Genomic DNA, 21,784 nt, shown 5'->3' on the forward strand with positions numbered 1-21,784 from the left:
ATAAAATTCCGATTATCCTAACATAGTGAAGGAATAATCTAGATTTCATTAAAGACACATAGACAAGTATTTCCCTTCCCTTTTAGGGTTGAAAAAATGTTTATAACTATATTAACATATTGTTGTTCTTTTAAAGCATCTTCAATCTAACCCTTTCCAGGTTAAGAATCTCAAGGATTCCAGGATAAATGTTCTCAACTTCTGCCATCTCATCATATCAAGCATGATGTTCGCCTTCAGATGCCTCAATTTTCTGTTACATTCCAGTTCCTGCTTCAAGATGATTTTCTGTTTTCTCCTTGGCTTCAGTTGCTTCTTCTTCAGTGGATTCCTCAGCATCCTTTTTCCTTGCCTTATGAACTTTCTACCTCTACACATCAAAGAAGAAAGAGGAGGAATTGGGACTATGTGGACAGTTTATGGGCACTACGATCATGCTCATTGGCTTGTTTCTTCAGCTCATTTGCATGTCTATTTTTCATTGGTTGTTCTTGTTTTCACTGTAATGTTCAACTTGTTTATGTTTTATTGAGTGTTATTCTGTGAAAAGCTGTGTAAGTAGTAAAAAGAAGGTTATGCAAAATACTCGTCTCTGTGTCTTTAATCAAATCTAGATTATTCCTTCACTATGCTAGGATAATCGGAATTAATCTACATAATTTTTTTGGAAGCAATAGTGGCACTGTATGATCCCTTCAGAGAGTTAAGCACTGTAAAAAGCATTAATCTCCTCACAAAATTTTAGTATAATCCACCAACTTTCTTCAGTCCTTTGCAAATTCATCATGGCTTCTATTTAAACTAGCAACTCATTTAATCCAATTATTGCCTTTTTATACTACAATTAAATTAGATACTGGTAAATTAATTTAGTTGTATTCTCACAGTATTTTCATAACTTATTCTAAACCATCTCAATCGATTGGATTAAGAGCTACAGTGTGAATAAGTGAAATTGATTGAATTAGTTAATGATAGAATTTAAACGCACAAAACAAACAATAAGCTAACAGAAGTATGTATGTTGTCAGCTTTTCAAGGGATTTTCATAGAATCTTCATGGAAACTAAACATAAGCATAGATAGGGTAATTTGAACAATCTAACTCACTCCAGATATAGCCTCCTTCACTAGTGTAGTCTTCTCACAAGTGACACCTAAAGTTTTTGAAAAAAAGAAATTATAGTGGGGTAGGAAGGGGCGCTGGACCGCAATCTGGAAATGTATATAACTTAAGACCTTTGCATTAATTTATATTTAGTTGGGGTAGAGAATACCAATATTAAATCTTATATGAGGTGTGATGGTAAAATAAAATAAAATAAAATAATATAATATAATAATCTTCTATCTTTTAGTTGGGGTAAAGAATACCAATAATAAGTTCAAGGCGTGATGATAAAATAAATTAGTATAATAATCTTCTATCTTTTCAGTGGTAATATAATGTGTGCTGCGTAGAAAGCTACTTAGTGAAAGGGTTAATGAAAGTGTTAATCTTTTAGTTAGGATAGATAATACCAATAATATGAGGTTCAGGTATGATGATAAAATTAAATAGTATAATAATCTTCTATCTTTTCAGTGATAATATAATGTGTGCTGCGTGGAAAGCTGCTTATTGAAAGTTTTAATGAAAGTTAAAACATGCTCATTTCTCCTTGTTTATGTAAGGTTTAAAAAAAAAAAAAAAAAATCGTGAAAGTAAATAGGTGTGAAATTAGTGTTAGAGCAGTAAGTTTAAAGTGACTCTATGTCACCAGGTAGATCTTCTGTGTATATAGTATACGTGCAGTATGGATGATAATTGTTGTAGTGAAAAGTAGGGGTGCAAAAAAAATATAGTTAAATATATTTGTGATTAAATTAGTACTGGGAACTAGGGATCCTCACAAGTTATACATAAGCAGCCAAACAGCTAATTAATTCAATATTGAAGATAACTGTCTAATATCATTGCGGGTTTCTTCACTTAATCAATTATTTAAATTCACTATAGGCAGTTAACAGTTTGACATCATTTTGATCAACTATAATTAAAATTGCAATTAGAAATAAACATTTTGATGATCATATTTTAATTGAATACACATTTCATAATTTAAAAAGTGAGATTTCAACCCTTTTTAAAACATTTTTTATTAAACCAAAAATAATTGTGTTTATTAACATGTGAATTAGACATGAACCAAAACATTAAAATTGAAAAAAAAAACAGAGAACAGCCTGGTCAAAAGAGTCCGAAACTGGTTTTCCAGAGTACAAAACTGTTGAATTAGAAAAGTCTAAGAATCCCAAGACATTGCTTGAAATGAGTGTTGGATTTAAATTATTCCTTTCCAAGAAGGCTTGGGATACCAGTTTTATGTTTTTTTTGCAGAGCTAAAGATACTTTTAACAGTTCCCTCTTTAGTGTCAAAATTCATATTTATCCCTCGCTCCCTAGAGAGGCCTAAGATTGTCACCCAGCTGCTATTTTACCAACATAGGTCTTGATTACAAGTAGAGTGCTATTTAACGCTCCTGCTCAAGTGTTATCTGCATTAAAAGTAAAGTTTTTGTGTGCGTCGGGTTGCACTTGTATTATAAGTTGAAAGTAAACTGTTTTAGCTTGTGCACTAACCCAATGCGTATAAAAAGTCAAACATTGAATATCGCACGCGATAACCTATTCCCACATAGAAATCAAAGGAGCAAAAAAGGCGGGGAAAATCAAACACATTAACTTGCACGCAAACACAATCACATATTCTCAAGTGCTCTAGCCTGACATGAAAATATGAATATTTCACATTCTAATGTTCTTCACATAGAAGAATATGTTCTATTTATTCATAAATTAATATTTCTACACATATCTGATGTTTTTTGGTAATATATATATATATATATATATATATACTATATATATATATATATATATAAATAATTATTTATAGTTATAGATATATACATATATATATATATAGGTCAATCTATTTAAAAATACATAAAACATATTCTGATATGTGCAGAACATTGGAATGAAATATTTACATAAATACACAGGATAACACTTTATTAAAAGGGCTCTAATGCACTTCTATATACTGTATATATATATATTATTTCTAACACCTGAGACCTCATATCTTTTAGTCCTTAGAACTTTTTTGTGCAATATTTTTTAAAATATTTTTTATTAGATGGTGTTATTATGATTGTAACAGTACCTTGTAATGTATTTTTGATGTGTTTTGTGAGACGTTTTTGTTTCTTGAAACAATTAACCAAAGCTCTGAGGTTGTGCTAACCCGACGCGCAATAACTTTAATTGCACTCAAGCAACTGTGTTTACTTTCAACTTGTAATACAAGCAAAAAAACAGACGCCGCAAACACCTGTAATAAACCCCTTATCGCTTGTGCGTAACTGCTAACGTGACACTCGTAATCTGGCCCATGACCGGTATTTTAAAGGCTCAGGTAAATGTAGAAAATAATAAATAAGGGCCAGATTACAAGTAGCACGCTAAATTACTTTTTCACTCGTGTGCTAAATGTGCCTAAAGTAAAAATTTATCGCGGCCAGGTTAGCATGCATATTACAAGTCTAAAGTAAAAAATTAGCGTGTTAGTGGAAGTCCAATGCCCGCTAACTCCAGATACATTCTCACCATAGATTAGACCATCTGCGCTAAACCAGAAGTGAGTTAGGAATACTTTACATTCCCATGTTCTTCATATACATATGCTTTTTTCCCCAGAAATAACTCACATACAATGTTACCCATGCACAAGAGAATTCTGGGTAAGCTATGCAAATTAGATATGCAAATTCTCAGTTTTTTTGCTTTAAAAATACTGTTTTAACACAGCTATCCTTTTAACAGGATTATAGCAGCAAATCAGATATCACTCCTAGACAGCCTGTTTCGTTCTATTTGGAACTCATAAGTAGGAGATAGATTTCTGGTTGCTGCATTGATAAAGCTATTTTCAAGGTTAAACCAAAATTCATTAAAATTATGGGGGGAGATAAAAAACTGAAATTAAAATCCTCCATGTCTCAAAATTAAATCAATGTAAATATTTGCATAGGAAATTAGCACATCTAGGCAAGAATCCCCAGAAATAACTCATATACAATGTTACCAATGCACAAGAGAATTCTGGGTAAGCTATGCAAATTAGATCTGCAAATTCTCAGTTTTTTTGCTTCAAAAATACTTTTACCACAAAAAAAATGAGAATTTGCATATCTAATTTGCATAGCTTACCCAGAATTCTCTTGTGCATTGGTAACATTGTATATGAGTTATTTCTGGGGAAAAAGCAAGCGGGGATTCTAGCCTAGATGTGTAAATTTCCTATGCAAATATTTACATTGATTTAATTTTGAGACATGGAGGATTTTAATTTCAGTTTTTTATCTCCCCCCATAATTTTAATGAATTTGGTTTAACCTTGAAAATAGCTTTATCAATGCAGCAACCAGAAATCTATCTCCTACTGATGAGTTCCAAATAGAACGAAACAGGCTGTCTAGGAGTGATTTCTGATTTGCTGCTATAATCCTGTTAAAAGGATAGCTGTGTTAAAACAGTATTTTTGAAGCCTCATTCGTATATTTTGATATAGGAAAATGTTATTTCATTGCCTTTAATTAAAGGAATTGTTTGGCAAATAATTATGTAATAAGTATACTTTTTTGGTAAATTGTTCTTTTTGTATATGAACAGACCTGTCATTCTATAGTCTAACCCTGACCTCAAAGATTGTAAAATAATTGTTTAGCAGGAATTGTTCTAGTGCTGGATAGGATTGGCTTTTTCTTAATTCTAGTATTTCTTTCTATATCTTATCCTCTAATATTTTCCCAACTTTTTATAAGTTTATATATATATATATATATATATATATATATATATATATATATATATATATATATATATATATATATATATATATACACACATTTCTATATATACATGATTATTTTTATTTTTTAAACATTTATCTATATAAATATGTACATATATAGATATATAGATATATTGTATATACAAATATATATATATATATATATATACAGTATAGATATATATATATATATATATATATATATATATATATATATATATATATTTATTTATAAATTAGGGATGTGCATTCGTTTTCGGAAGAATGAAAGAAAAAACAAAAGTGTAATTTTCGTTATTTTCTTTGCATACCAAAAACATTTGAAAATTAGACGAAAAAGAATATAAATGTGCATTATTTTGTTTTGCATTTTCGTTTTCAGATGCTGCTTTTATGATGCAGACAGGTTTTAGTCAATGAATGAAAACCAGGAAGAAGCAGTGAATAGATTGACAATTTCTATCAGTCTGTCAGTGGAAGCTTGTGACGTTTTCTGGCCATTCAGCATTCTCAGGGGGAGGGATTGAAGTCAAAGAGGGAATTTTAAGTTATTGCTTAACATTTTCAGCCTCAAACCAGTGTGTATCAGTGTGCTACAGTGCTAGCACAACTTGTATCTTTTGTTGCATTGCTGCTAGTGGCTGCTGCTGGATTGGTTAAAGTTAGTGTCTCTTGAAGGGACATTTTTGCTTTCATTACTAACTTAATAGTTTAAAAAAACAAGTTCTCTGTTTTATTGTTTTTATACTAAATTTATTACCTTTAAGTATATTTTTAAGTTTTACCAAAAATGCAGTGCACAAAAATTAGATGTATAAATAAAATAATACATTTAAAAATTACATAGAATGACAAAACTAAAGCTAATATAGCTGATTACAGCTTAAAAATGGCAAAAATCCGCACTGTAGCTCAAAACAAAAGTTTTAGTTAAAACAAAAAGTCCTAACGAAATTTGTTAAATTCGAGAATGAACTAAAAGGAAAATTGTATTTTTAACGAAACTAAAATGTTACCTTTACGCATTCTCTAATAGAATTACAAGTTTAATTTTTTTTTTGTATGTGAAGAACCGACTGTAGGAATGTAAAGTATTAATATTAAAACACATTAAAAATTATATTTCATGTTTCATATATGTATTTATATGTATATCTATATATATATAGATAGATAGATAGATAGATAGATAGATAGATAGATAGATATATGTAGGTGTGCACATACATTTTTACACACGTAAACACATAAATATACAAGTATACACATATATAGACATGTATACATTTAAACCTTTTAAAAACCTTTTTATTAATAATAATATATCTTTTTATTAATAGGTGTATATGTGTGTGTAATACTTTATTTTAATGTGTTTTACGTGTTTTCTACAACTTTTTTTTTAACCCCTACAGTTTATTTCACGTCTGAAGTCCTGATAAATATTCTAGCGCAGTTTAGGCTTTCACTCGAGTGCAAACTATAACTTTCAACTTGTTATAACAGAGCAAATTAGCAAGGTCGTAATATCCATTGAAAGTATAGACTGTGCTCAAGCGAAGTCGGCCACCCTAACTCTTCTACAGTGAACACACTTTACTATAGACTTGTAATATCAAAGTCAGGTGCTAATGGTAGCACAGTCCATTGATAATGGTTATCGCTTCCACATCCTTATGGCCCTAAATGTAGAAATAATGGCGCTATCATGTTAAAACTTATTCTAAATATGTTAGAATCTAATTATAAATACACACTCAGATTTAGTTCCTGAGTTACGCTGTATAGTTATTTATGCAAATTTATGGTAATGAGAATGGCCAGTATTACTTTCCAAGAAAGGTGGAAACCTTGTTACTCAGTTTTTCAAAAAGCTGAAAACTGTCTAAAACAGCTATTTGATTTACAGCATTTAAAGGGACATGATACCAAAAAGTGGAGGAACTTGAAAGTGATGAAGAATAGCGGTAAAATGCTGACAATAAAATATCACCTAAACATCTCTATCCACACCCCATTGTAAAGGGATTTAAAGCAGCCAATAAATATGCTAGTCCCTGGACTTGCAAGGAAGTGTGCATCTGCCACTGCTGAATGGCTATTGTTTTTTTTCTCAACCTGCAGCTGGTCAGTAGCTGAAGAATAACTATTCTCAGGGCAATTACTATTGTTATCTGAATACATTTTGAGGTAAAATAGCTTCATTTTTTTACATAGAGAGGTGTGATCTCAGGTGATATTTTCTTGTCTACTTTTTACAGTTATGTTGCATCACTTTCAAGTATAAGTATTATATCCCTTTAAGTATTTGCTTGTTGGCCGCTACAGGGATTATGAGAGAAAGCAGAATTTTTACACAAAAGCAAGAGGCATTTAATGTCCTCTTATGTGACTATTCACTAAAAACTGAAATAGAGAATAGTGGAAAATTATCAGTGTGATCTTTTACATCAAGAATGCATTGAAAGTTTTAGGTGCAGACATACGTTGTCTACATTTCAGTGAAGATTCCAGTTATTGACCAATTGTTACACCCAATGGTCAGTTCTAGCAACAGATATAAAGTTATAGTGCTGTGTAATTTGTAATATACAATATTCATCAGTTTGCATATAAACTGATGTTACATAGAAAATATGTTGCAAATTATATGCGTTGAAATACAAGGTTTCATGATTTATAAACATTAAACATTATAAATAGTTTTGCTTTCTCTGTTTGCGGAGTACTGTAAATCTTTTTCCTAGAACTATTTTTTTGGGTAACAAGAGTAATATATTTGTTTTTAGCCACGTGCAAAATAATATCCAACACATTGCTCTGTTGTCCCTATTCAATCTAAACATTGATATGTCAGAAAATATTTGTGAATATTGTTGTTGCAGAAACATCACACTATACACAGTCCAGTCCCAGAGATATTCCAAGGGTAGTTGTTTTTTTAAATGAAAGATGCCCTAATTAGCATCTTGATATGATCCCTCTCAATTTCGCCATTGTAAAAAAGATCTTTAAAGGAAGCCAATATCTCCAAAACACCTGTTGTTTTCTGATGACTCGTCGAAGAATCGTCCATTTTTTGTTACGTCTTATTAGTGAGAGAAAACTGATTGCCGATTTGAAGTTGAAATTCCCTAAAATGTGCCAGATTCTAAGTATTAATGTGTCATATATGGAGCCAATTCTGGGGAAAAAAATCAGAGTCTCTACGTTTCTTCCTCTTCCTAAGGTTCACTAGATCGTTGATATGTCACAGGTGGAACATTTATTTGCTTTTGCCTGCAAAATTGAAATATACTGTTACTGACAACATACCAATAATTAGTGCAAGTTATCTGTTCATCTGATAGCTTAAGATCAAATTCTGTAAATTATTATTGTGCAGCTAGATAGAGTGAAGCCTCTGAATTGAAATATGTGTGTCACATACAAGATCTCAAGTGTACATGCATAGGGCACCATCTATAACATGACTTTAATACTCAGAACATTATCAGTGAAAGATTGCCTTTGCTAGGACATATGTTACAATTTATAGTTGATTTCCAAAATAGCAGAACAGGTGAGAAGATCAGGCTAATATGATATTGTCATGCAAAGCAAGATAGTGGTATTGATTACACAGGAAGGGGTGAGATGATGTTCTGATTCCTTGCCAGCTAGCGACACATCATATATCATTTTGTCTAATTTGACAATGCAGGAATTTCACACATGTCATAAGCTGTATGAGATCGCAACTCACATAATATAAATATCTTTCAAATGTTCTTATCTAGGACCTGTTTTTGTTACAAGCCAATGACTCAGGGATAAAAAAAAAAAATGTTTGGAAATTGAAATTTTTCATAGTAAAAGAAAGTTGATTTAGATGACGACTTTTGTGATACAACGTGACATAAGTAAAAGATGCAGCACATACACCAGGAAAGACATTTTTGTGATATTTCACATCTAGCTCTAATGGCTGTAAGCAAAACATCATTACATAGTTTGGGGCCTATCTATCAAGGCTCGCCAGAAACAGCAGTTATGAAGCAGCGGTCACAAAGACCGCTGCTCCATAACCTGTCCGTCTGCTCTGAGCAGGCGGACAGACATCGCCGCAATTCAACCCGATCGAGTACGATCGGGTTGATTGACACCTCCCTGCTGGCGGCTGTTTGGCCGCGGTCTGCAGGGGGCGGCGTTGCACCAGCAGCTCTTGTGAGCTGCTGGTGCAATGCTGAATATGGAGAGCATATTGCTCTCCGTATTCAGCGAGGTCTGGTGGACCTGATCCACACTGTCGGATCAGGTCCGCCAGACTTTCTTAAATAGAGGCCTATGGCCCCTAGTTATCAAGCCGTCAACCGCAAATATTCTGGAATTCCGCAGCGTATTTGTGGCGAGGCTGATTCGCCTTAGTTATCAAGCCCTACACACCGGCAAAAGTAGAATGTAGATCGATTCCTACGTCACTCCAGATGTTCCGAACACAAGTTTGGCACAATCTGACTACTTTTGCTAGTTATCAAAAAACTAGCAGGTACGCTCGGCACTTTCCAGCCCAGCGTACCTGGTTTTCAATCCGCCGTTCTGGAGGTGGCGGATCCCATAATAATCAATGGGAGTCTGATCATAGCGAAAGTTCATGTTCGCTGCTGCCCGACATCCCATTAATTCCTATGGGAGCTGTCTACACCTAACACCCTAACATGTACCCCGAGTCTAAACACCCCTAATCTGCCCCCCTACACCGCTGCCACCTATATTAAACATGTTAACCCCTAAACCGTTGCTCCCGGAGCCCACCGCCACTATAATAAATGTATTAACCCCTAAACCGCCGCTCCCGGACCCCGCCGCCACTATAATAAATGTATTAACCCCTAAACCGCACGCTTCCGGATCCCGCCGCCACTATAATAAATGTATTAACCCCTAAACCGCCGCTACCGGATCCCGCCGCCACCTACATAATACCTATTAACCCCTATCCTGCCCTCCCTATACCGCCGCCACCTATAATAAATTTATTAACCCCTATCCTGCTGATCCCGGACCTCGCCGCAACTAAATAAATTGTTTAACCCCTAAACCACCGCTCCCGGACCCTGCCGCCACCTATATTAAACTTATTAAGCCCTAATCTGCCCCCCTACACCGTCGCCACCTATAATAAATTTATCAACCCCTATCCTCCCCCCCCTACACCGCCACAACCTATAATAAAATTATTAACCCCTAAACCTAAGTCTAACATTAACCCTAACACCCCCCTATCTTAAATATTAATTAAATGCATCTAAATAAATATAACTCTTATTAAATTAATTATTCCTATTTAAAAATAAATACTTACCTATAAAATAAACCCTAATATAGCTACAATATTACTAATATTTATATTCTAGCTATTTTAGGATTTATTTTTATTTTACAGGCAAATTTAAATTTATTTTAACTAGGTACAATAGCTATAAAATAGTTATTAACTATTTAATAGCTACCTAGATACAATAAAGACAAATTTACCTGTAAAATAAAAACTAACCTAAGTTTCAATTACACCTAACACTACACTATCATTAAATAAATTATTCCTATTTAAAACTAAATACTTACCTGTAAAATAAACCCTAAGATAGCTACAATGTAATTAATAATTACATTGTAGCTATCTTAGGATTTATATTTATTTTACAGGTAACTTTGTATTTATTTTAACTAGGTACAATAGTTATTAAATAGTTATTAACTATTTAATAACTACCTAGCTAAAAGAAATTCAAAATTACCTGTAAAATAAATCCTAACCTAAGTTACAATTAAACCTAACACTACACTAGCATTAACTAAATTATATTAATTAACTACAAGTAGCTACAATTAAATACAATTAAATAAACTAACTAAAGTACAAAAAATAAAAAAAACTAAGTTACAAAAAATAAAAAATTGCAAGATTTTTAAGCTAATTACACCTAATCTAAGCCCCCTAATAAAATAACAAAGCCCCCCAAAATAAAAAAAATGCCCTACCCTATTCTAAATTAAAAAAGTTAACAGCTCTATTACCTTACCAGCCCTTAAAAGGGCCTTTTGCGGGGCATGCCCCAAAGTAAACAGCTCTTTTGCATGTAAAAATAAAATACAACCCCCCCCAACATTAAAACCCACTACCCACATACCCCTACTCTAACCCACCCAACCCCCCCTTAAAAAACCTAACACTACCTTTAGCCGTCTTCAGCCAGCCGACCACCGATGGAACAGAAGAGGACATCCGCAGTGGCTGAAGTCATCATCCAAGGGGTGCTGAAGAGGTCTTCCATCCGATAGAAGTCTTCATCCAGGCGGCGTCTTCAATCTTCATCCATCCGGAGCGGTGCCATCTTCAAAGCAGTCAACGCGGAGCCATCTTCATCCACTGACGCCTACTCGCCGAATGAATATTCCTTTAAGTGACGTCATCCAAGATGGCATCCCTCGAATTCCGATTGGCTGATAGGATTCTATCAGCCAATCGGAATTAAGGTAGGAAAAATCTGATTGGCTGATCCAATCAGCCAATCAGATTGAGCTTGCATTCTATTGGCTGATCGGAACAGCCAATAGAATGTGAGCTCAATCTGATTGGCTGATTGGATCAGCCAATCGGATTGAACTTGAATCTGATTGGCTGATTGGATCAGCCAATCAGATTGGATGATGTCACTTAAAGGAATATTCATTCGGCGAGTAGGCATCGGTGGATGAATATGGCTCCGCGTCGGCTGCTTTGAAGATGGTTTCTGCTCCGCTCCGGATGGATGAAGATTGAAGACGCCGCCTGGATGAAGACTTCTATCGGATGGAAGACCTCTTCAGCGCCCCTTGGATGAAGAATTCGGCCTCTGCGGATGTCCTCTTCTGTTCCATCTGTGGTCAGATGGCTGAAGACGGCTAAAGGTAGAATGATCTTCAGGGGGGTAGTGTTAGGTTTTTTTAAGGGGGGATTGGGTGGGTTAGAGTAGGGGTATGTGGGTGGTGGGTTTTAATGTTGGGGGGGGTTGTATTTTTTTAACATGCAAAAGAGCTGAATACTTTGGGGCATGCCCCGCAAAAGGCCCTTTTAAGGGCTGGTAAGGTAATAGAGCTGTTAACTTTCGTAATTTAGAATAGGGTAGGGCATTTTTTTATTTTGGGGGGCTTTGTAATTTTATTAGGGGGCTTAGATTAGGTGTAATTAGCTTAAAAATCTTGTAATTTTTTTTATTTTTTGTAACTTAGTTTTTTTTATTTTTTGTACTTTAGTTTATTTAATTGTATTTAATTGTAGGTATTTGTAGATAATTAATTTAATTTATTTAATGCTAGTGTAGTGTTAGGTTTAATTGTAACTTAGGTTAGGATTTATTTTACAGGTAATTTTGTATTTATTTTAGCTAGGTAGTTATTAAATAGTTAATAACTATTTAATAACTATTCTACCTAGTTAAAATAAATACAAAGTTACCTGTAAAATAAATATAAATCCTAAAATAGCTACAATGTAATTATTAATTACATTGTAGCTATCTTAGGGTTTATTTTACAGGTAAGTATTTAGTTTTAAATAGGAATAATTTAGTTAATGATAGTGTAGTGTTAGGTGTAGTAACTTAGGTTAGTTTTTATTTTACAGTTAAATTTGTCTTTATTTTAACTAGGTAGCTATTAAATAGTTAATAACTATTTAGTAGCTATTGTACCTAGTTAAAATAAATTCAAATTTGCCTGTAAAATAAAAATAAATCCTAAAATAGCTACAATATAATTATTAGTAATATTATAGCTATATTAGGGTTTATTTTATAGGTAAGTATTTAGTTTTAAATAGGAATAACTAATTAAATAAGAGTGATATTTATTTAGATTTATTTAATTAATATTTAAGTTAGGAGGGTGTTAGGGTTAGACTTAGGTTTAGGGGTTAATAATTTTATTATAGGTTGCAGCGGTATAGGGGGGGCAGGATAGGGGTTAATACATTTATTATAAGTGGCGACGGTGTAGGGGGGGCAGATTACGGGTTAATAAGTTTAATATAGGTTGCGGCGGGGTCCGGGAGTGGCGGTTTAGGGGTTAAACAATTTATTTAGTTGCGGCGGAGTACGGGATCGGCAGGATAGGGGTTAATAAATTTATTATAGGTGGCGGCGGTATAGGGGGGGCAGGATAGGGGTTAATAGGTATTATGTAGGTGGTGGTGGGCTCAGGGAGCGGCGGTTTAGGGGTTAATACATTTATTATAGTTGCGGCGGGGTCTAGGAGCGGCGGTTTAGGGGTTAATAACTTTATTTAGTTGTGGGGGGCTCCGGGGGCGCCGGTATAGGGGGTAGAACAGTGTAGTTTAGTGTGGGTGCTTAGTGACAGCTTATCAATAAAGCTGTAGAAAAGCCGAAGAGCAGCGAGATCGGATGAGTGATAACTATCACAGTCCGCTACTCTTCGCACCGTACTTGGTGCGCAGCTTTTTGTCACTTTTTTGATAACTTTGGCGAGCGTATTCAGGTCCGCGGCGGCGATGTGAGGCAAGCTTAGGCAGGCGTATTGGGGCCGGCGAAGGCAGGTAAGTAGACACGTTGATAACTAGAGGCCTATGTCTCTAATTAAAAACAAACAACACTAGATTCAAATAATTCTAGCAAAATATTTTTAAATGCTAAATTGTGTTTGCATGCCGAGTGAATTTAGCAACCAAATGTTCTGTTTAACAAACTATGCACAGCTGTGCCTTAAATACATTCCTGTCTACCATAGTAACAATATTATAGTCATATTGTCCTTCCTTTCTTAAGCATAGTTGCCAGCATTTGACATTTGATTTAGCATCTCGCTTGGTGTACAAGGCACCAAATAATGTGATAATAGCTGTTAAAGGGACATTAAACACTTTGAGATGGTAATATAAAATGATAAATCATATATATATATATATATATATATATATATATATATATATATATATATATATATATATATATATATATATATAAAAACTGCAATATACTTTCATTGTTTATTTTGTCCCCCTTTCCTGTAATTCCATTCTGAAATTATGAGCTTTTCAGTTCCTGTTAGAAATGGAATTACAGAACACGTCCAGCCATTGGCTACACACTCTAGTGACCTATTTATAACTATCCCTAGTTGGCCACAGCAAAGAAAAAAACCTGTTACAATATGATATCGCGCATTGATTTATAGACATTAAGGGCCAGATTACGAGTGGAGTGCAAACGTTTGAGTGCGAGCAATAAGGGGTTTATAGCAGGGGTTTGCGCTCTTCAGGCTTACCGCTAGTATAACGAGTTGAAAGTAAACGCAATCGCTTGAGTGCAATCTTGATTTAAATTTGAATGATTACTGCGACTTTAGAGCTCTGGTTAACTGTTTCACGCAACAAACAAGTGTCACAAAGCGCATCAAAAATACATTACAAAGTACAGTTACACTCATAATAACACTATCTAATAACAGTTATTTTAAAAATAAAATATTGAACACAGAAGTTAAAAGGGCTCAAGATATGAGATCTCAGGTGTTAGAGGGGAGAAAAAGGCAGGCAAAAGGCTATAACATTGAGATACATACACATCAAAATATAGATTTGTATGTATATGTATATATATATATATATATATATTTATATATACAGTATAAATATATATGTCTATATATGTGTACATATGTATTTATGTGTTTATATATATACAGTATAAATATATATGTCTATATATGTGTACATATGTATTTATGTGTTTATATATATATACAGTATAAATATATATGTCTATATATGTGTACATATGTATTTATGTGTTTATATATATATATATACAGTATAAATATATATGTCTATATATGTGTACATATGTATTTATGTGTTTATATATATATACAGTATAAATATATATGTCTATATATGTGTACATATTTATTTATGTGTTTATATATATATACAGTATAAATATATATGTCTATATATGTGTACATATGTATTTATGTGTTTATATATATACAGTATAAATATATATGTCTATATATGTGTACATATGTATTTATGTGTTTATATATATACAGTATAAATATATATGTCTATATATGTGTACATATGTATTTATGTGTTTATATATATATATATATATATATATATATATATACAGTATAAATATATATGTCTATATATGTGTACATATGTATTTATGTGTTTATATATATATACACATATAAACACATAAATACACATAAATACATACACACATACACATTTATATATATATATGTGTGTGTGTGTGTGTACTGTAGCCCTTTCCAGTTAAGTAGATGAAAACATGAAAAAACATATTTATGCAATATATATATTAAATAAATTTTTTAACTATGTATTTACTGTAAATATTTAACATTCTAATGTTCTATGCATAGCAGAATATGTTCTAAGTATTTCTAAATAGAGATTCCTATACATATCTGTATATATGCATACCTATATATAATCATGTATATATATATATATATATATATATATATATATATATATATATATATATATATATATATATATATATACTGTATATACAGGGAGTGCAGAATTATTAGGCAAATGAGTATTTTGACCACATCATCCTCTTTATGCATGTTGTCTTACTCCAAGCTGTATAGGCTCGAAAGCCTACTACCAATTAAGCATATTAGGTGATGTGCATCTCTGTAATGAGAAGGGGTGTGGTCTAATGACATCAACACCCTATATCAGGTGTGCATAATTATTAGGCAACTTCCTTTCCTTTGGCAAAATGGGTCAAAAGAAGGACTTGACAGGCTCAGAAAAGTAAAAAATAGTGAGATATCTTGCAGAGGGATGCAGTACTCTTAAAATTGCAAAGCTTCTGAGGGTGATCATCGAACAATCAAGCGTTTCATTCAAAATAGTCAACAGGGTCGCAAGAAGCGTGTGGAAAAACCAAGGCGCAAAATAACTGCCCATGAACTGAGAAAAGTCAAGCGTGCAGCTGCCAAGATGCCACGTGCCACCAGTTTGGCCATATTTCAGAGCTGCAACATCACTGGAGTGCCCAAAAGCACAAGGTGTGCAATACTCAGAGACATGGCCAAGGTAAGAAAGGCTGAAAGACGATCACCACTGAACAAGACACACAAGCTGAAACGTCAAGACTGGGCCAAGAAATATCTCAAGACTGATTTTTCTAAGGTTTTATGGACTGATGAAATGAGAGTGAGTTTTGATGGGCCAGATGGATGGGCCCGTGGCTGGATTGGTAAAGGGCAGAGAGCTCATGTCCGACTCAGACGCCAGCAAGGTGGAGGTGGAGTACTTGTTTGGGCTGGTATCATCAAAGATGAGCTTGTGGGGCCTTTTCGGGTTGAGGATGGAGTCAAGCTCAACTCCCAGTCCTACTGCCAGTTTCTGGAAGACACCTTCTTCAAGCAGTGGTACAGGAAGAAGTCTGCATCCTTCAAGAAAAACATGATTTTCATGCAGGACAATGCTCCATCACATGCGTCCAAGTACTCCACAGCGTGGCTGGCAAGAAAGGGTATAAAAGAAGAAAATCTAATGACATGGCCTCCTTGTTCACCTGATCTGAACCCCATTGAGAACCCGTGGTCCATCATCAAATGTGAGATTTACAAGGAGGGAAAACAGTACACCTCTCTGAACAGTGTCTGGGAGGCTGTGGTTGCTGCTGCACGCAATGTTGATGGTGAACAGATCAAAACACTGACAGAATCCATGGATGGCAGACTTTTGAGTGTCCTTGCAAAGAAAGGTGGCTATATTGGTCACTGATTTGTTTTTGTTTTGTTTTTGAATGTCAAAAATGTATATTTGTGAATGTTGAGATGTTATATTGGTTTCACTGGTAAAAATAAATAATTGAAATGGGTATATATTTGTTTTTTGTTAAGTTGCCTAATAATTATGCACAGTAATAGTCACCTGCACACACAGATATCCCCCTAAAATAGCTATAACTAAAAACAAACTAAAAACTACTTCCAAAACTATTCAGCTTTGATATTAATGAGTTTTTTGGGTTCATTGAGAACATGGTTGTTGTTCAATAATAAAATTAATCCTCAAAAATACAACTTGCCTAATAATTCTGCACTCCCTGTATATATACCAAAATACCACCTGATATAGGTAGACATATTTACTTATGAATACATATGAATAAATAGAACATATTCTGCTATGTGAAGAACATTGGAATGTGAAATATTTATATTTTCATGTAGGGTTAGCGCACACGAGAATATGCAATGGGGTTTGTGCGAGAGTGGGGTGTTATTTTTTCCCACTTGTCTGGTTATTGTTTCAACAAAAATAATTTACTTTCAACTCAAAATATGAGCGCAACCCGACGAGTGCAAAAAGCTTACTTCTAGTGTAATTAACACTCAAACAGGAGGGTTAATTAGCTCTCCACTTGTTATCTGGCCCTAAAAGTATACACTTATTTTGTCAATATTTAAACAACTAATGAAACTTTTAAAACATAGATCTACATGTCATTCTCAGGCTAATCTTTTCTTTTAATGTATCATTCTATCTAGCATTTATTTAGGGCCAGAGTGGTATTTAACTCTCCCTCGCTATCTCCGCTAGAAGTAAGTTTTTTTAATGGAATTTATTTATAGTTAGGTTAGGTTTTATTGTAAGGCAGGTTAGGTTTTATTTTACAGGTAAATTTGTATATATTTTAGCTAGGTAGTTAGTAAATAGTTAATAACTATTTACTAACTATTCTACCTGGTTTAAATAAATACAAACTTGCCTGTAAAATAAAAATAAACCCTAAGCTAGATACAATGTAACTATTAGTTATATTGTAGCTAGCTTAGGGTTTATTTTACAGGTAAGTATTTAGTTTTAAATAGGAATTATTTAGTTATTAATAGTAAGTTTTATTTCGGGGTTAATAACTTTAGTATAGCGACGGCGACGTTGGGGGCAGCAGATTATGGTTTAATAAATGTAGGTAAGTGGCGGCGATGTTAGGGGCGGCAGATTAGGGGTTAATAATATTTAACTAGTGTTTGCGATGCGGGAGTGCGGCAGTTTAGGGGTTAATATGTTTATTATAGTGGCGGCGATGTCCGGAGCAGCAGATTAGGGTTTAATAAGTACTGTATATAGTAGGTGTCGGCGATGTCGGGGGTGGCATATTAGTGGTTAATAAGTGTAAGATTAGGGGTGTTTAGACTCGGGGTTTATGTTAGGGTGTTAGGTGTAAACATAAATTTTGTTTCCCCCATAGGAATCAATGGGGCTGCGTTACTGAGCTTTACGCTGCTTTATTGCAGGTGTTAGACTTTTTTTCAGCCGGCTCTCCCCATTGATGTCTATGGGGAAATTGTGCACGAGCACGTACAACCAGCTCACCGCTGACTTAAGCAGCGCTGGTATTGGAGTGCGGTATTTTGCACTTCTTGCCTAATAACGCCGGGTTTCTGAAAACCTGTAATATCAGCGCTGTAGGTAAGTGAGCGGTGAGAATAACGTGCAAGTTAGCAACGCACCCCTTATTAGGTATATATATATCTCATATCAATAGACTTACTATTTTAATATAGTACTTCAAAGGGGGATCTTACTTATGACTAACATTATTCTTCTCCTTTACTCAAGCTTAACTCTTAAAATCCCAGTATTTTATTTTATTGGCATTTCTATACTGTTGTATATCTCCAAAGATTTTTAAAAGGTGTATGCCTTTCAATCTGGCTACTTTATGTCCTCCAGTTTATATGTATTTGTGTATATATATATATATATATATATATATATATATATATATATATATATATATATATATATATATATATATATATATATATATACTGTATATCTCATATCTATAGACTTATGGCTCACATTTATTCTCCTCTTTTACTTGGGCTTAACTCTTAATACATTTTTTAACTCTTCTAAGCCAGAGAATTCCTTCTTTGTCAAGGTAACTCTAGTCATTACTTTTTATTAATGTTATGATATGCATTTTCAGTGCACCCAGAAAAGCATCTGGGTGTCATTTCATGGTGAGTCTCTGTTTTCTGGCTATGGCTTCATTTGTCCTTTGGTCTCATAGTCCTCCCCACCTATTTAATAGGCACTCAACATAACTGATTTTCTGACCATATTATGCTAACATTTCTAATATTGCAATTTTTTAATCAATGTATGCTGAATTACGTAATAAATTTGGGATTTGAATGTTCTAATATTGCAAAGTATTCAAATGCCCCCACCCAGCTTCTTTATAATTCCACCCAAATTGAAAAACATTTCTGTGGGAACACTGCATACCATTATTTCTGTCACTGGAGGATGTAAGATCTTCCTAGCTCAGGGAAAGTCGAAAGGATTTGTATCCAATTCGTCTTTAAAACAAATTCTGTGTAATCATTTTTGCCTTAATTAATATTTGTTTATTTATGCTAATGTCATAGTTGAAGGATGCATTCATCCATATTCTTATACTAAAAGATCACCACCAGTTCCTAATTTGTCCTTTAACTGTATTTTTAACTATAATATTCCATCATTGGAGACTTTTGTCTGGGGGTTCCTTTTCAGAAAAGGTTTTCTCCTCAGTTATGTGTTTTATCCCTCAGAGTTTTTGTAGCCTGTACCATGTGATTTTCTTTTTGTATCCATGCAGATTCAAGTTCTACAGATTGTTCCTTTCTGCACTATTTGTTATATGTAAGGACGTTTTCGGGTGAATGGTTTCACCTTTTTATGTTCCTTTGCAAGTTCTATATCAGACTTTTCAATATCTCTTGCTATTTCCTTAGTGTGGCGATTACAATCTATTACTTAAAATTTATTTTGGATTCCTCCATAATACAAACTTTTGGTTTATTATCAACTCCAATTTTTCTGGAGGTGTTTTCTTTTGGAATATCTTTTCTATTCTCTACAGTATTTTGATTTGGGTGAAGTCTTTGATCTAAGGAGAGCACAAGGAAATGTTTTTCTCTGGAGGTGCAGTGACCATTTAAAATATTTCTTCTGTGAGCAATCTTTATTCTTCTCAGATTTGGCCTTTTCTCAAAAGAAAAACTTGTTTTCTGTTCTTTCAAGTCTGTCAAGGTCACTGCTGTGGCATATTTTGGTCTTCAGAGGGGATACTCTAGTATCCCTTTGAATAATGGAAGTCTCTCGATCTTGACTTGACTTGAGATCTGTACTGTTTCTGCATTTCACATCCTAGGAGAGAATTGCTATGTGGTGGTTTGCTTAAGTTTCTTCTTGTGGGAGAAGGGTTTTCTTATCAAGGTTTTTTTTTATCTCAGTTGTGAATCCATAGCTTGTTTAATTTAGTCAGTACAGCTTGTTTAATCTTGTTTATTCCAGATACTCTCCCAGAACCAGGGATGTTTATTCTAAGATCTGTAGGCTATTTGGCATTTCATCTGGCATGACTTTCTTATTCTTTGTTTGTTGTACCATGGTTCAGATCTTAGTTCTATTTTTAGTCAATGTAAGTTGTATAGCTAAGAGATTTTCTCTTATTGAGAACATCAAATGTTTAAGGGTTTTTCAATCTCATCTTTGGACCTCTTGTAAGGTTTAATTTTTTATTCAGGACATTGTAGTTCACATTCATTGTCCTACTCCAGTTTTAAGTGCATTTAAGATTTGTTCTCAGCCTTCTTATATTTGACAATAGCAATTGTCCATTTGTGAGTCAGAGCACTGCAGTTGGTATGTTACCATTTTGGTTTACATATGGCTTTTTGAAAGAAGGAAATTTTCTTCAAGAGATTTTACTGTCTATTCTATTAGATTGTTCCAGTTGTGGGCCTTTTTAAAATGCGGATTTTGTTAAATAGATTGCTCAGCTTCAATTTTTTTTTCTCTTTTCTTTTGGGATACTCTGTTTCAGGAAAGTCCTACAGTTTTAATGGTTGGTAAATAGGTGCCTGCCTTAATTTTTGTCCCACCATTCTACTCATGCACTCCACAGCTTGGGTACTAGATCCCAGGAGTTATGGCTTGTGAACTCTCACCACCTTATGAAAGAAATTAGTTTAAGGTGGTGAGAGTCCACTAGATTTACCCTCTTATATTTTTCCTATAGGCGGCAGTATTTGTATGCACCTCATTTACCCTGCTTTGCCCTACTACTTCTCTAGTTTCTCCTTTTCTCAGCTATACGTTAGACTGGAATACCAGAAGGATGAGAGGAAAAAAAAATTGTGAAGTCACAGGTAGCTTTGCCTCCTCCTGGTGGCAAGGAGTTGAATTCCTCGAGTAATGACTTGTGTTCTCTCTCCACCATGAAATAAATAAATTCATTTTTTTCATAATATTTTTATATAACCTTTTCAACAATTTTTAATATTTTTTTATTATATTTTTTTTCTTTCATTTTTATTGTGCACAGTTTTTTTTCTTTGTAAAATACTTTGTGTGAGCAGATCTTCTCATAATTAATAAACAGTATTACTCTGAAATAGATATCCCTATTAAGTTTTTTAGAGTTATTAGATTGGACTACTTTTAAAACTCCTACCGTGAGAATAAACATCTAGACTATTGTATTTCATGTAACAATTTTCAAAGTTATATACATTTTAATAAATTAATTTATAAAAGTATTTACTCTCTGTGATTTGTTACAATTTGCTGTTTTTAGTGCTATCTTCTAACTGTGGTTGAACTATGCTAGGAGCAGGCCGTATGAGGCTCACCAGGTTACAAATTAATTTAATTTTTTTATTGATTATCAGCTAGATTACGAGTTTTGCGTTATGAGTGAAAAAGCAGCTTTTTCCCTAACGCTGTTATTGCAAGTCTTGTAGGTATTGGTGTACCGCACACCTTTTTGGCCGTCACG

At 33.7% G+C, this 21,784-nt stretch overlaps 1 protein-coding gene across 1 annotated transcript in view; it reads right to left on the reverse strand.

Annotated features, from left to right (window-relative positions):
• Positions 1-6,187: 6,187 nt before the first annotated feature.
• SUSD2 (sushi domain containing 2) overlaps positions 6,188-21,784 on the reverse strand; it is a 307,943-nt gene continuing 292,346 nt past the window's right edge. Inside the window, exon 27 of the mRNA XM_053699745.1 lies at positions 6,188-8,180. Coding sequence (XP_053555720.1) covers positions 8,126-8,180 — 55 coding nt within the window. The 3' untranslated portion in view covers positions 6,188-8,125. The remainder of the gene's footprint in view (positions 8,181-21,784) is intronic.

The sequence above is a fragment of the Bombina bombina genome, chromosome 2, assembly GCF_027579735.1.
Source record: "Bombina bombina isolate aBomBom1 chromosome 2, aBomBom1.pri, whole genome shotgun sequence".
Classification (NCBI taxonomy): domain Eukaryota; kingdom Metazoa; phylum Chordata; class Amphibia; order Anura; family Bombinatoridae; genus Bombina; species Bombina bombina.